Consider the following 16435-nt stretch of genomic DNA (forward strand, 5'->3'; position numbering starts at 1 on the left):
TCTTGCCTCTTTTCCACTCTGTTTTATATAATTTGGCACATAGTAGGAGTCCAATTTGCTGAATAAAGGAACGAGGACTCCCACCTGGAAAAGTTCTTCTTTTAAGAAAGGGAGAAGCTATGTGGCTTTTTCAACGTGGTTGAAGTCCTTGGTAATATGCTGACGTGCGAGAGCTGTTCTGAGGGTCCCAGAAAATGGTCCACCATGCTTACGTCCAATTCTGACTATAGTAACTGCTCAAGGAGCAACCAGGGCACCAGTAGGATCACTCTGAGCCTTTCCCTCTCCCTCAGCCCGCCCTCCTCATCCTTCTGTTTGATAAATCACTACAAGAGGAAGAAGCTGCTGCTGCTGCTAGGTTGCTTCAGTCATGTCCGACTCTGTGTGACCCCATAGACAGCAGCCCACCAGGCTCCGCCATCCCTGGGGTTCTCCAGGCAAGAACACTGGAGTGGGTTCCCATTTCCTTCTCCAATGCAGGAAAGTGAAAAGTGAAAGTGAAGTTGCTCAATCATGTCCGACTCTTAGCAATCCCATGGACTGTAGCCCACCAGGCTCCTCAACCCATGGGATTTTCCTGGCAAGAGTGCTGGAGTGGGTTGCCATTGCCTTCTTGGCAAGAGGAAGAAGAATGGTATCATATTGAATGACAAGGATGGTCAGTGATCATTTGCATATTTCCAACGAGAATCCAAAGCCACTGACTCAATCTCAGAACCCTGGAGCAGTGGTTCTTAAAGTGTGATCCCTGGACCAGCAGCATCACCACCACCTAGGAACATGTTAGAGATGCTCATTCTCAGGACATGCAGAATCTGAAACTTTACTTCTGTTTGAGCAAGCCCTCTGCTAACATATGAGATCTCTTGTGCTAGGGCAATGCTGCCCAACCTCTGTTGCACTTTATGATCACCTGAGCCACCAGGAAAGCCCCTTATAGCCACCTCAATTTGGTTCAGTCACTCAGTCGTGTCCGACTCTTTGCAACTCCATGGACTGCAGCACGCCAGGCTTCCCTGTCCATTACCAACTCCCAGAGATTACTCAAACTCAAGTCCATTGAATCGGTGGTGCCATCCAACCATCTCATCCTCTGTCATCCCCTTCTCCTTTTGCCTTTGTTTCCCAGCGTCAGCTTCTTTTCAAATGAGTCAGTTCTTCACATCAGGTGGCCAAAGTATTGGAGTTTCAGCTTCAGCATCAGTCTTTCCAATGAGTATTCAGGACTGATTTCCTTTAGGATGGACTGGTTGGATCTCCTTGCAGTCCAAGGGACTCTCAAGAGTCTTCTCCAACACCACAGTTCAAAAGCATCAATTCTTTGGTGCTCAGCTTTCTTTATAGTCCAACTCTCACATCCATACATGACTACTGGAAAAACCATAGCTTTCACTAGACAGACCTTTGTTGGCAAAGTAATGTCTCTGCTTTTTAATATGCTCTCTAGGTTGGTTATAGCTTTTCTTCCAAGGAGCAAGCGTCTTTTAATTTCATGACTGCAGTTACCATCTCCAGTGATTTTGGAGCCCCCCAAAAAATAGTCTGTCACTGTTTCCACTGTTTCCCCATCTATTTGCCATGAAGTGATGGGACCAGATGCCATGATCTTAGTTTTCTGAATGTTGAGTTTTAAGCCAGCTTTTTCAGTCTCCTCTTTCATTTTCATCAAGAGGCTCCTAACGAGAGCCACCTACCAAACTTTAAAATTTCTCATGCCTAAGCCTCTCTGCTAGAGGTTCTGATTTAGTTGGTCTGTCATGGGCCAGGGCTCTGTTTTATTTTTAAGTTCTCCTAGGTGATGATGATAGATCTCCCAAATTTAGAGCACTCCCCTAGTATGGGAGCAGGGTAATTTCTAAGGGTTTATCTTAAGTACTTGGCAGAGGTTCTTCCTGGAAAGGAATATAATTTGGGATTCAAAAATTGTTTTCCTCACAATTTTACAGTAGGGCAGAGGGGAAATGACTTGGCCTAAAACACAGCATAAGGTTATAAATGCTAGTATTATATAGCCTCATCCAAAGCATCAATTCATAGGGAAGCATATTAAAGCAATGTAATGTTCAAAACCAAGTTCCGTGGTAAGCATCTGCTATAATAGAATGACTTATTCCAGAAGGGAAGTTTCATTTCAGGGAGCTTATCATGATATCAAATATGTTTTGAGTTAATGAAAACGCAGGAAGCACCAAGTTAATAGGGCAATTTTAAACCATAAAACCTAATTTAACTGCACTAAGAATGACAATGCTCCACACAAAGGAAGTTTCACAACCTGATTGATCAAATGGAGAATTACTGGGATGCTTTGTGGCATTTCTTTTGAAGAAGAAAAGTTGGCTGGGAGAGGCAGGCTTCTTTAGAATATGGTTATTTACTTCTTAATTAAACACAGAATGATTAAAAAGAGATTTCACTTTAGAAGACCACAGAACTGCTTGTTTGATAAAATTGTTGTAAGCCTTGAGACTCATTTTCATTTTAGTATTAATTCCTTATGTTTGTTTCAAAAATATTTAAATAGAGGTTCTTCCAGTTCAGTTTTTATATGGGTTTTTTTTATATGGGTTTTTTAGCTGTTGTTAGAAGTAAGAAAACATTTGAATGATGGGAGAAAATGTGTTTATTCTCATTAAAAAAAACACCCTTATTTTGTATAATACTGAAACTATCCCTTTTGATATACATAACTATATTTTAGCTGCTTAATTTCAAATTGAATTATTTAGTTGAAAAATTAAAAGTCAATACTAATGAAACCGAGCTACTTGTTTTCCTCATTTTATGTATATTTTATAAAATATAAAACCAGCTGTTTCATTATAATTTTCCTGAATTGAATCTCCTTAAGGGCTCTGCTGAAATTATATTTGATCAATAGTTCTTTTAAAACTTCTATAAAATTTTCTTGTTAGTAGTATTCTCTTTATGTATAAAAACTGATACCACTGTTGTGTGTTAAGACTTATGTTAGATCTTCTTAGTTCATTAGAATGCCATATTATGGTTTCCAGAACCAATTAGGCCAACTACTAAACAGAATATAAAAAGTGTGCTGCATTCAACAAGCAGTGTGCTACAAGTGGTTCACTTTTCTAATTTTGTAATTAGTTTTGGAGCATAATACATGTAGAAAGGGTGAGTAGTTGAATTTAAGGTTCAAAAAGTTTAAATGAAATATTACAAATTTAGTTCCTCAGTCACACTAGGTACATTCCCAGTGTTCAATTGCCATATGTGACTAGTGGTTACTGTACTGGACAAAATATGGAACATGTCCATCATCCCTGAGTTCTACTGAGCAGTGTTGGATAGGCCTGACTGTTAGAAATATTTTTTAAAAAGCATTGCTTTCTGGAATGTAAAAGGATAATTGTAAGAATTCTTAAATAGAATCAAATGAAATATTCGATAAGGAAATATTATGCCACATATGGACTATTTCTTAAAGCTACTGACCCTCTAGAAGAAGAGCCCTGAGTGCATTGCATGCACCATTTCCTATCAGAGTTGGTTGCCTGGAGCTGTTGGACATCTCAGCTCTGTAACTAAGTCATAAGGGTTTTGAAGGCCATATCTTTTAACCAGTGTCCTCATAGCACTAGCACCCAGAAAGAGTGTTGTGCATAAAGGGGGCACTCAACGAATTATTACTAAAAGCACCAAAGCAATGTAAAGCAAGGAGAGACTCCATAAATAGTGACTGTGTGCTTGAAGAGTAGTTTGTCTGCTGACCCAATCCAGCACTCCACTGTATGGTCATGCTGAACATTACGAAGCCATGTCCTCCCTCTGAGTCAGATGCTTTATGGTAGAGTCACAAAAGCAATGTTCTCTCTACCACTCCCTGAACTAGGAGTTACCTACACTAATACAGAGCTCCTATTCCCCATCATAACCTCCTTACACTCAGTCTAGAACCAGCCACTGAGCATATACTGGCTCACCCTGTTTCCCTGATTTAAGTATTCACCTTAAATTGCAATATGGCTACCTCCAAAAAGTTTACCCATCTTGAATTGTCTCTACTGCTTTCCTTATTATGGGAGATTGATACTCCAAATACACACACACACACACACACACACACACACACACACAACCACACGCTCACTCTCTCTCACATATACATAAAAGCAGTGATGAACTCTCTCCCAAAATCAGTAATATCATTTTATTTCAAAATATTTGCAATGTGTAAATTTCACAAGATACTGACCTTTCATTTAAAATTTAATTTAAGAAAGATTCTTCAGAAAAAAGTAATCTTTGAATGTTAGTTTAAAACCTTCAGAAGCACACACAAACAGCTTCATTTCTAGATTCAAGCAAGGCAAATATTTCCAAGTATTTTCTAATCTTTTTATGATTATTTAACTCAGAATAGCATATCTCTTTCCCCACTGGACTGTATGTATTGAAAAGGTACTGAGATTATTGCAAAAGAAGGTAGGATTGGAAATATTGACATGATTGTGGTCTGAAAATCTTCCCTTAATACATCGCATGTGTTTTTGAGACAGATGTTTGGAGGACATGTTTTTTAGGGTGGAACCAGAAGAAGTGTAAAGCTATGGCTGGACACCTGTTAAGCCCTTCGGTGCCATCTGCTTACAGGAATGTACACATGACCTTAAAATGGCTGCTACTTTTGGAGGTCATTTACTAGGGTTGAGACTATACCTTCCACACCCATGAGATTTAAAAAGAGATTTATCTCGAAAGGCAGTGTTGTCTCTAAGCATGAACTTCATTTTATGAGCCGAGCTCAAAGTCCGTGACATTTAGAAACGAGAGTGTGTCAGTGTGAGGTTCTTTTGAATAATCCTTCTTGGTTTTATCAGCTTTGTAAAATGTTACTAAGTGCCAGTATTCAGTTTATGAAATGTTTTAACTGTTGAGAAAGTGATGTTGACCAGAAAGGATAGAGTCTTTAGCTAAGATTGATCAAAGATAGTTCAGTGAGTGACTGTTTTAAAAGTGGAATGGTGGTGGTGGTGTTTGATGGTTTTGAAGAGAAATAAAAGGATTCCTTAGTTGTTGTTTTAAGATAAATGTTCAATTTTATGTCTTTTAAAAGGTTTTATGTCATAACATTTTATGTTTGGAATTACAATGATTTAAGGAAATGTTTTTAAAAATATTCATTATTCATAGTTAAGAGAAATATAATTCTGCTATCTAAAATTTAATTTGGATTATCTGGAATTTATCTGGAATTTAATGACTTCCAATATGTCTTAATGTTAAACAGTTACATGATCATGAATAGTCCTTGGAAATTTTATGAATGAATATCCCAAGAATGTGCATGTTTCTGTGTGTACAGATATGTTTGTCTGTGTTTGATTTAATGGAAGCCATGGACAAATTACTATCATGTTTATTTGAATAACTTGCTCAATGTAAGAATCACTGAAAGAAGGCATAGAAATGTTTAATAACTAGCTTTTAGTAGACTCATCAGAGAAGAATTATGATAGAGGAACTGAGACTTTAAAAAGCAAGCTTGGTAATGTCCTAGATTGGTCTATATGAGAAAGAAAAAATTAATTTAGCTTTTAAAATTATAATAACATTAACAGCAATAAAACACACCAATGATTCTGAAACTACCTGAGGTCAAGTACCAGGTTTTTCTGTTTTGTTTTGCTTTCATTTCCAGTTCGTTAAGGACCAATACTTCAGTAAGAAAAAAATCATAAAAATCAATAACTAGAAATGGTAATTTTTTTAAGAAAACAAAGCCATACAAAAATAGCCAGGGATTTTTATTGTTTCATTCAGAAGATGTTATCAGAATGCTATAAAAGTTATTAAATGCTTACCTTCACTTTATATACTTCTTTTATGGAAGAACAATAAAAACAATTTGTAGACTAGCTCTGGTCTGTGGCCACATTTAAAATAGAATTGCTCTACAGCACCGTGTATTAAACTGAGTACATGGGTATATTCTCAGGGAGTTATGAAATACCTGCAGGAAAAATAGTATATATTTATATATTAGGTATATCATATTTTATTTTGGTGATAATATTAAAAATAGTATAAGTGCATTCTTTATTATCTGGCTGACCAGAAAGTACCAATGCATGATATAAGTGTTCACATCTGTGTTTGTGTTTTCAATCAAGTCGGCCACAAGTAATATTCTAAATGTCAAGGTCTGATGAATAAAGACAAGAGGATAAATAAAGAATGTGATATTTTGGAGAGTCACTTTTATTAAATGGGAAATCTGGGCCTTGAATCAAAGTATTTTAATTCCAACTTTAACGTGCTTTATTTTAGTTTTAATACAAATGCATACCATAAATGAATTGATTTATGGGAATCTTTCATTTTGAAGCAGATTTTATCACTTCATACCATATGAGAAAGTAGTAAAACCAGACCCTTAATTCCACTGTTTCTCTATCACAACTTACATGACATTTTCCCTTGTACTACTTTTATTTGTATAATTGCACATGTTAATGCCAAAGTAGAAGCCAATAATCAAATGTTTGTGAAATCCATCTTTGACTCAATGAGGAAGCACATTAAATGTAAATATTAGAGGTATGGCCCATATTCTCGAGGTTTTTAATTTTCCTTCTTTTCGGGGGGTATGTAGGCCAAGAAGAGTTACAAGCATGTAAATGCAGAATAAGATCTTATTTATCAGTAGCCCAACTTATGTATTAATATTTCATAACTAAATATACAAGGAATTCAGAGAAGAGGAGGCTCAAGCTCAATTTGAGCTGGCTTCATCAATGGTAGCCTCACCAAGGAGCCTGACCAAACTTCAGTATGAATTGTGTTTCCCTCCTTTAAAAAAAAAACATAGATGTACAGTTGACCCTTAAACAACACAGGTTTGAACTGCACAGATCCACTTATAGACAGATTTTTTTTCAATAAATATATATGACAGTGCTACACGGTCTGTGGTTGGTTGAATCTGTAGATGCAGAACCAGGGACATGTAGGATTCACTGTAAAGTTACATACTAATTATTGACTCTGTGAAGGGTCAGCACCCCTAACCCCTGCTTTGTTCACAGGTCAACTGTATATTATGGCTACTTGAATGATTTTCTAACACTGAACATCTGAAGATTAATTGTGATGTAAAAAATAAACTAAAAACTTTTGTAGGTCCCACTAATTTAGTAATAAAGTGAAGTGAAGTCGCTCAGTCATGTCCAACCCTTTGCGACCTCATGGACTATAGCCTACCAGGCTTCTCTGTCCATGGGATTTTCCAGGCAAGAGTACTAGAGTGGGTTGCCATTTCCTCCTCCAGGGGATCTTCCCGACCCAGGGATCGAACCTGAGTCTCCCACATTGCAGGCAGATGCTTTACCCTCTGAGCCACCAGGGAAACAATAATTTAGTAATAAAGACTCTGACAATTAGTTATTTTCCTTAATGATTGCAGAAAACTGAATATTAGTTAAATCACAAATCTTTTATTCGTAGATGAGTTTTCAGTATTTCTACTTTTTGTATAATGTCATCTCCCAATGACAAAATATTACTTAGTGAAGGATTTGAGATCATATTAAAGTTATTCAGCACTCATTGCAATGGTACATGGTGAAATATGCACTTCCATTTGTGTAATATGTCAGTCACCATTTCACCTTGACAAAGGGAGCAGCAGTAAACATTTATCAGTGAAGAATTCCCAGGGTCACATTGTAGCAGATGAGTTGGGACTGATATAGCTTCCCCAAATGTCCCATTAAAATAGCTACACATAAACATGTGCTGGTGTGCAATGTGATGTGCTTGTGTAAATGTTTCCATTTAGGGAACTGTCCAGCATTAGTACTAAAAATACTCCACTTACTTTGTGCATATGCCAGGCCTAAGTAAATCGTTTCTCATTGGATAAAGGGTCTATACCTAACTTTTCTAAATAGTATCTATTAAAATTGTTCTATATTATAAGAGAAAGGTAAGATTTTCCTGAAGGTTCAAAGTAGCAACATTTTTCTAACAATATGTTCCCACTAAAAGAGGTGAAAAGTTTAGAAGATATCTAGGTGTCCTCAAAAAGAAGTAAGAATACATGATCACTATTAATTAAAAAACTGGGAACCCTAGGGAGAAAATTTAATGATGAAGGGCAGAGGTGCAAAAGAACCTGTTAAAACAAGAAAGGAATGAGAGGAAAATCAAATGCAATGAGGAATCTAAAAGCTGCATTTAAAGGTATTATAATATGAAATGACAGAGAAAGCTGAACAAATTGTATCAATGAAGCAATGTCTCCAGAATACAAAGTAAAATAAAAATATATAAGCGAATGAATGAGTTGTAGGGAGCAGAAAATAGATATGTGACCTCATAAATACATCTGATTTAGATGAAGAAACCATAAAATCAAAAAGTGGTCAGTATATTTGCAACAAATAATTACAAAGACACGATAATGGGAGTGATGTAGTCTAGGAACATGGCCGCAGTTCCTGAAGCCATCTTATGACCTAACTTCAGTGCTGCTCTTCCATAATCAGAGGCACTCTTGCCCCTCCAGGGACCCACCCAATGGGCTAGGCAAAAGTCATGCCTATGGGCACCCCTGGTAATAGGTCCCAAGACATGACTGTTCCCTGAAGCAGACTTGAACATGCAGAAGAAAACTCAGTGACCCCAAAGACAAGTCATTTGAAATTATCCAGTTGGTTAAAAAGAGTGAAAAACAATGAAAAAACCTACATGACTTATCGACCACCATCAGGATAACTAGTATATGCATTAAGGGAGCAAAAAAAGGAACAGAGAACGAGAAAGGGTCAGAAAGCTTATTTAAAGAAATAATGAGGAACATTTTCCAAAATCTGGAGAAGGAAATGAACATTCAGTTCCATGATGTTCAGAGAATCTCTAGTAGGCTGAACTCAAGACAACCTCAGTGAGACACTGAGACACATTATATTGTCAACAATCTAAGACAGACTTCCAGTTTCTGATTCTGCATGTAAGGAACTTGAAGGATGCCCCTTCATCATCACAGCAACTAAAAAGCTGAACAAACTGAAAAACCAACAGCTCTTCATGGGTCCACCAGAGAGATGAAGAAAGAATAAAGACACAGACAAGGAAATACAAAAGAGTCATGGCCCACCAGAGCAGAAACTCATGAATAATAACTGCTACAGAAAATAGTGCTGGGTAGGAAAACCTGAACTATAACTAACAAAAAGTTATATTTTCTGACTACAGTGGTATGAAACTAGAAGTTAATAACATGAGAAAAGATAGGAAATTCACAATTATGTGAAAAGTAAACAACACACTCCTGAAAAACCAATGGAGCAAAAAAGAGAAGTGAAATTAGGCAATACTTGAGATGATTAATCATACACTGAAGAGATATTTGCACTCCCATGTTCATTGCAGCATTAGTCATAATAACCAAGATATGACAACAACCTAAGTGTCCATCAGTGAGATGAGTGGATAAAGAAAATTATACATATACACACTGGATGATTATTCAGGTGTAATAAAGAAATCCTGCTAATTACAACAAATGGATGAACCTGGAGAACATTATGTTAAGTGAAATAATCCAAAGAAAGACAAATACTGTATGAGCTTACTGCATGATCTCATTATGTGGAATCTAAAAAAGTCAGATTCACAGAAGCAAATAGTAGAATGGTGGTTGCCAGAGCTGGGGAGTGGGGGAAATGAGGAGGTATTGGTCAAAGACTACAAACTTTCAGTTATACAGGATGAATAAATCCTGTTGTTCAGGTCGTTCAGTCATGTCTGACACTTTGCGACCTCATGGAATGAAGCACTCCAGACTTCCCTGTCTTTCACTATCTCCCGGAGCTTACTCAAACTCATGTCCATTGAATCGGTGATGCCATCCAACCATCTCATCCTCTGTCGTCTCCTTCTTCTTCTTGTCTGACAAAATACGGTCCACTGGAGAAGGGAATGGCAAGCCACTTCAGCATTCTTGCCTTGAGAACCCCATGAACAGTATGAATAAATCCTGGAGAAGTATTATATACATCATGATGACTGTAGTTAATAATATTCTATTGTGTACTTGGAATTTGCTAAGATAGTGTATCTTAAGTGTTAGCTCAAAAAACAGGTAACTATGCAAGGTGACGGAGAAGGCAATGGCACCCCACTCCAGTACTCTTGCCTGGAAAATCCCATGTACAGAGGAGCCTGGTAGGCTGCAGTCCATGGGGTCGCTAAGAGTAGGACACGACTGAGCAATTTCACTTTCACTTTTCACTTTCATGCATTGGAGAAGGAAATGGCAAACCACTCCAGTATTCTCGCCTGGAGAATCCCAGGGAAGGGGGAGCCTGGTCCGCCGCCGTCTATGGGGTCACACAGAGTCGGACACGACTGAAGTGACTTAGAAGCAGCAGTAGCAGTATGCAAGGTGATATATGTTAATTAGCTTGATTGTGGTAATCATTTCACAGTATATGTTTATCAAAACATCATGGGAACTTTCCTGGAGGTTGAATGGTTAAGACTTTGCCTTCCAATGCAGGGGAGGCAGGTTCGATCCCTGGTCTGGGAGCTAAGATCCCACATGCCTCAATGTCAAAAAACTAAAACATAAAACAGAAACAATATTGTAACAAATACAATAAAGACTTTAAAAATGGTCCACAATTAAAACAAAAACCTTAAAGAATAATGTTGTACACATAAAATACATACAAGTCATATTTATCAATTATGTTACAATAAAGACGGGGGGGAAATATGGGTCTAATTTAACTCATCTTAATATGAGTAGACAAGTCAATGGATAGGACAAATGACCCTGAATTAAATAAATAAAAATATAAGTATTAATATATACACAGACACATATATAGAGACATACATATATGTGTGTATTTTTATATAATAATTTAAGGAGCTTATATGAAAAATGAAACCATAAGACATGTGGAAAAGTTACTGGTTAATGAGTCTCAAGATAGATAACAATTTTCCATGATTTTTTTTTATTAAAAAAGAAGAGAGATGGTACTCACAAGAGAAAAGATTTTGACTACATTAAAAAGAACAAAATCAAAAGATAAAAAACTTAATGACTAGCTAGGTTAAGTATATTAAATAGGCATGAAGGGATTGAATTTCTAATGCAAAAATTGTTCTGTAAATCCACTTTTGAAAAGCAGCAAAGCTATGCTCGCTTCAGCAGCACATATACTAAAATTGGAACGATAGAGAGGAGATTAGCTTGGCCCCTGTGCAAGGATGACACACAAATTTTTGAAGCCTTCCATGTTTTTATGAAAGAGAAAAACCTAAAACCCAGATTACTGTACCCAGCAAGGATCTCATTCAAATATGAAGGAGAAATCAAAAGCTTTACAGACAAGCAAAAGCTCAGAGAATTCAGCACCACCAAACCAGCTCTTCAACAAATGCTAAAGGATCTTCTCTAGAGGGTTTATAAACTCGAACCCAAAACAACAAACTAAATGGCAATGGGATCATACTTATCAATAATTACCTTAAATGTGAATGGTTGAATGCCCCAACCAAAAGACAAAGACTGGCTGAATGGATGCAAAAACAAGACCCCTATATATGGTGTCTACAAGAGACCCACCTCAAAACAAGGGACACATACAGACTGAAAGTGAAGGGCTGGAAAAAGATATTTCATGCAAATGGAGACCAAAAGAAAGCAGGAGTTGCAATACTCATATCAGATAAAATAGACTTTAAAATAAAGGCTGTGAAAAGAGACAAAGAAGGACACTACATAATGATCAAAGGATCAATCCAAGAAGAAGATATAACAATTATAAATATATATGCACCCAACATAACACCACAATATGTAAGGCAAATGCTAACAAGTATGATAGGGGAAATTAACAGTAACACAATAACAGTGGGAGACTTTAATATCCCATTCACACCTATGGATAGATCAACTAAAAGGAAAATTTGCAAGGAAACACAAACTTTAAATGATACAGTGGTCCAGTTAGACTTAATTGATATCTATAGGATATTTCACCCTAAAACAATGAATTTCACCTTTTTCTCAAGTGCACATGGAACCTTCTCCAGGATAGATCACATCCTGGGCCATAAATCCAGCCTTGGTAAACTCAAGAAAATTGAAATCATCTCAAGCATCTTTTCTGATCATAATGCAGTAAGATTAGATGTCAACTACAGGAAAAAAACTATTAAAAATACAAACACATGGAGGCTAAATAACATGCTTCTGAATAACCAACAAATCACAGAAGAAATAAAAAAAGCAAATCAAAATATGCATAGAAATGAATGAAAATGAAAACACAACAACCCAAAACCTATGGGATTCAGTAAAAGCAGTGCTAAGGGGAAGGTTCATAGCAATACAAGCCTACCTCAAGAAACAGGAGAGAAATCAAATAAATAACCTAATTCTACACCTAAAGCAACTAGAAAGAGAAGAAATGAAGTACCACAGGGTTAGTAGAAGGAAAGAAATCAAAAATTATGGCAGAAATATGTGCAAAAGAAACAAAGGTGACCATAGCCAAAATCAACAAAGATAAAAACTTGTTGTTTGAGAAGATAAATAAAATAGACAAACCATTAGCCAAACTCCTCAAGAAAAAAAGGGAGAAGAATCAAATCAATAAAATTATAAATGAAAAGGGAAAAATCACAACAGACAACACAGAAATACAAAGGATCATACGAGACTACTATCAGCAACTATATACCAATAAAATGGACAACTTGGAAGAAATGAACAAATTCTTAGAAAAGTGTAACTTTCCAAAACTGAACCAAGAAGAAATAGAAAATCTTAACAGACCTATCACAAGCACAGAAATCAAAACTGTAATCAGAAATCTTCCAACAAACAAAAGCCCAGGACCAGATGACTTCACAGCTGAATTCTACCAAAAATTTAGAGAAGAGCTTAACATCTATCCTTCTCAAACTCTTCCAGAAATTTGCAGAGGAAAGTAAACTTCCAAACTCATTCTATGAGGCCACCATCACCCTAATACCAATACCAGACAAAGATGCCACAAAAATATTAAACTACAGGCGAATATCACTGATGAACATAGATGCAAAAATCCTTAACAAAATTCTAGCAAACAGAATCCAACAACATATTTTTTTTTTGACTAGAAAGAATCACTTTATTCTAATTAAACCACAAACAATAACATCAGAAAAGCACGCTTAAGAGGCCACAACCACCTCTTCTGCCCAATCCCAAACTCAATACCATCTCAATGAACTTCTATACAGTGACAACGCCCTCTTCCACTGCAATTGTGAAGAACAAAAGCTATTAATGATTAAGGAGAGGTTTAATGGGTGGTCTCACAGTTCACATCTTCACTATTAATTATATTTTAAATGCTAAATCAACATGGTCACGAGAGGTGATTTTTCACGTCTTCAACTGGAACTTCTTGATTAAGCTAATCCGTTGGCCAATCTGCACTGTTTCAGCACCTCGCTGAAACCCTCGCAAAGTTTAAGGTCACCCTGGCTCTGGGCACACTCCAAAAACTGTTTCACCTCATAGAAGCAGGGGCCATTCTGCTGCAGTTGTGCCGGCTGGGTTCCCTGAGGTTCCTGGTAAGTGATATCAGGCCTTGAGGGCTCAGCACTGCTTCCTCCACTGAAGCCCCCAGTGATGGCATGACCCAGAGTGTGGCCGACGGCAGAACCCACAGCCACGCCAGCAGCAGTGGTTGCCATCTGGGCCATCAGACCTGGCTGCCGGGGAGCAGCGGCAGGGGAGCCAACAGCAGATGGTGGAGCCACTGCTGGTGGCTGAGCTGCGGGCGCTGGCCTGGGCGCTGCTCTCATCTGAGGCGCGCGGCTGGCAGGAGGGGCCACGCGAGAAGTGCGGCTTCGGCTTCCACGAGGCATCTTGACTGCACTCCTAAGCGACGTAGACAAGCCCCAACAACATATTAAAAAGATCATACATCATGACCAAGTGGGCTTTATCCCAGGGATGCAAGAATTCTTTAGTATCCACAAATCAATCAATGTAATATGTTAACATATTGAAAAATAAAAACCATATGATTATCTCAATAGATGCAGAGAAAGCCTTTGACAAAATTCAACATCCATTTATGATAAAAACCCTCCAGAAAGCAGGCATAGAATGAACATACCTCAACATAATAAAAGCCATATATGATAAACCCACAGCAAACATTATCCTCAATGGTAAAAAATTGAAAGCATTTCCCCTAAAGTCGAGAACAAGACAAGAGTGCCCACTCTCATGACTACTATTCAACATAGTTTTGGAAGTTTTAGCCACAGCAATCAGAGCAGAAAAAGAAATAAAAGGATTCCAGATTGGAAAAGAAGAAGTAAAACTCTCACTGTTTGCAGATGACATGATCCTCTACATAGAAAACCCTAAAGACTCTACACAAAATTACTAGAGCTAATCAATGAATATAGTAAAGTTACAAGATATAAAATTAACACACAGAAATCCCTTGAATTCCTATACACTAACAATGAGAAAACAGAAAGAGAAATTAAGGAAATAATTCCATTCACCATTACAATGATTAGAATACTTAGGAATAAATTTACCTAAAGAAAAAAAAAGATCTATGTATAGAAAATTATAAAACACTGATGAAAGAAATCAAAAAGGACACAAATAGATGGAGAAATATACCATGTTCATGGATTGGAAGAATCAATATTGTCAAAATGACTATACTACCCAAAGCAATCTATAGATTCAGTGCAATCCCTATCAAGCTACCAAAGGTACTTTTCAGAGAACTAGAACAAATAATTTCACAATTTGTAAGGAAGTACAAAAAACCTCGAATAGCCAAAGCAATCTTGAGAAAGAAGAATGGAACTGGAGAAATCAACCTGCCTGACTTCAGGCTATACTACAAGGCAACAGTCATCAAGACAGCATGGTACTGGCACAAAGACAGAAACATAGATCAATGGAACAAAATAGAAAGCCCAGAGATAAATCCACGCAGCTATGGACACCTTATCTTTGACAAAGGAAGCAAGAATATACAATGGAGAAAAGACAATCTCTTTAACAAGTGATGCTGGGAAAACTGGTCAACCACTTGTAAAAGAATGAAACTAGAACACTTTCTAACACCATACACAAAAATAAACTCAAAATGGTTTAAAGATCTAAATGTAAGACCAGAAACTATAAAACTCCTAGAGGAAACTATACAACTCCTAGAGGCAAAACACTCTCCGACATAAATCACAGCAGGATCCTCTATGACCCACCTCCCAGAGTAATGGAAATAAAAGCAAAAATAAACAAATGGGACCTAATTAAACTTAAAAGCATTTGCACAATGAAGGAAACTATAAGCAAAGTGAAAAGACAGCCTTCAGAATGGGAGAAAATAATAGCAAATGAAGCAACTGACAATTAATTAATCTCAAAAATATGCAAGCAACTCCTGCAGCTCAATTCCAGAAAAATAAATGACCCAATCAAAAAATGGGCCAAAGAACTAAACAGACATGTCTCCAAAGAAGACATACAGATGGCCAACAAACACATGAAAAGATGCTCAGCATCACTCATTATCAGAGAAATGCAAATCAAAACCACAATGAGGTGCCATCTCACGCTGGTCAGAATGGCTGCTATCAAAAAATCTGCAAACAATGAATGCTGGACAGGGTGCAGAAAAAAGGAACCCTCTTACACTGTTGGTGGGCCCACTGTTGGTAGGCCAACTAATACAGCTGCTATGGAGAACAATGTGGAGATTCCTTAAAAAACTGGAAATAGAACTGCCATACAACCCAGCAATTCCCACTGTTGGCATGCACACTGAGGAAACCAGAATGGAAAGAGACACGTGTACCCCAATATTCATCACAGCACTGTTTACAATAGCCAGGACATGGAAGCAACCTAGATGTCCATCAGCAGATGTATGGATAAGAAAGCTGTGGTACAGATACACAATGGAATATTACTCAGCTATTAAAAAGAAGGCATTTGAATCAATTCTAATGAGGTGGTTGAAAGTAGAGCCTATTATACAGAACCAAGTAAGTCAGAAAGAAAAACACCAATACAGTATATTAATGCATATATATGGAATTTAGAAAGATGGTAATGATGACCATATATGTGAGACAGCAAAAGAGACACATATAAAGAAGAGACTTTTGGACTCTGTGGGAAAAAGGCAAGGATGGAATGATTTGAGAGAATAGCATGAAACATGTATATTATCATGTGTGAAACAGATCGCCAGTCCAGGTTCAATGCATGAGACAGGGTGCTTAGGGCTGTTGCACTGGAATGACCCTGAGGGATGGGATGGGGAGGGAGGTGGGAGGGAGGGTCAGGATGGGGAACACATGTACACCCATGGTGGATTCATGTGAATGTATGGCAAAAAACACCAGAATATTGTAA

The 16435-nt window shown here is 37.3% G+C and overlaps 2 protein-coding genes and 1 non-coding gene across 3 annotated transcripts in view; 2 read left to right on the top strand and 1 right to left on the bottom strand.

Annotated features, from left to right (window-relative positions):
* Positions 1-16435, top strand: part of IL1RAPL1 (interleukin 1 receptor accessory protein like 1) — a 1388178-nt gene that overhangs the window by 1202031 nt on the left and 169712 nt on the right. The gene's annotated exons all lie outside the window — the stretch shown is intronic.
* Positions 11179-11285, top strand: LOC139033236 (U6 spliceosomal RNA). Its single transcript, XR_011485858.1, has one exon. It is a non-coding gene; the product is annotated as a U6 spliceosomal RNA (small nuclear RNA).
* Positions 13134-13931, bottom strand: LOC139033117 (coiled-coil-helix-coiled-coil-helix domain-containing protein 2). The gene has a single exon (XM_070461791.1). The coding sequence runs from the start codon at positions 13903-13905 to the stop codon at positions 13444-13446; it is 462 nt and encodes a 153-aa protein (XP_070317892.1). The 5' UTR covers positions 13906-13931; the 3' UTR covers positions 13134-13443.

The sequence above is a fragment of the Odocoileus virginianus genome, chromosome X (genome assembly GCF_023699985.2).
Source record: "Odocoileus virginianus isolate 20LAN1187 ecotype Illinois chromosome X, Ovbor_1.2, whole genome shotgun sequence".
NCBI classification, from domain to species: domain Eukaryota; kingdom Metazoa; phylum Chordata; class Mammalia; order Artiodactyla; family Cervidae; genus Odocoileus; species Odocoileus virginianus.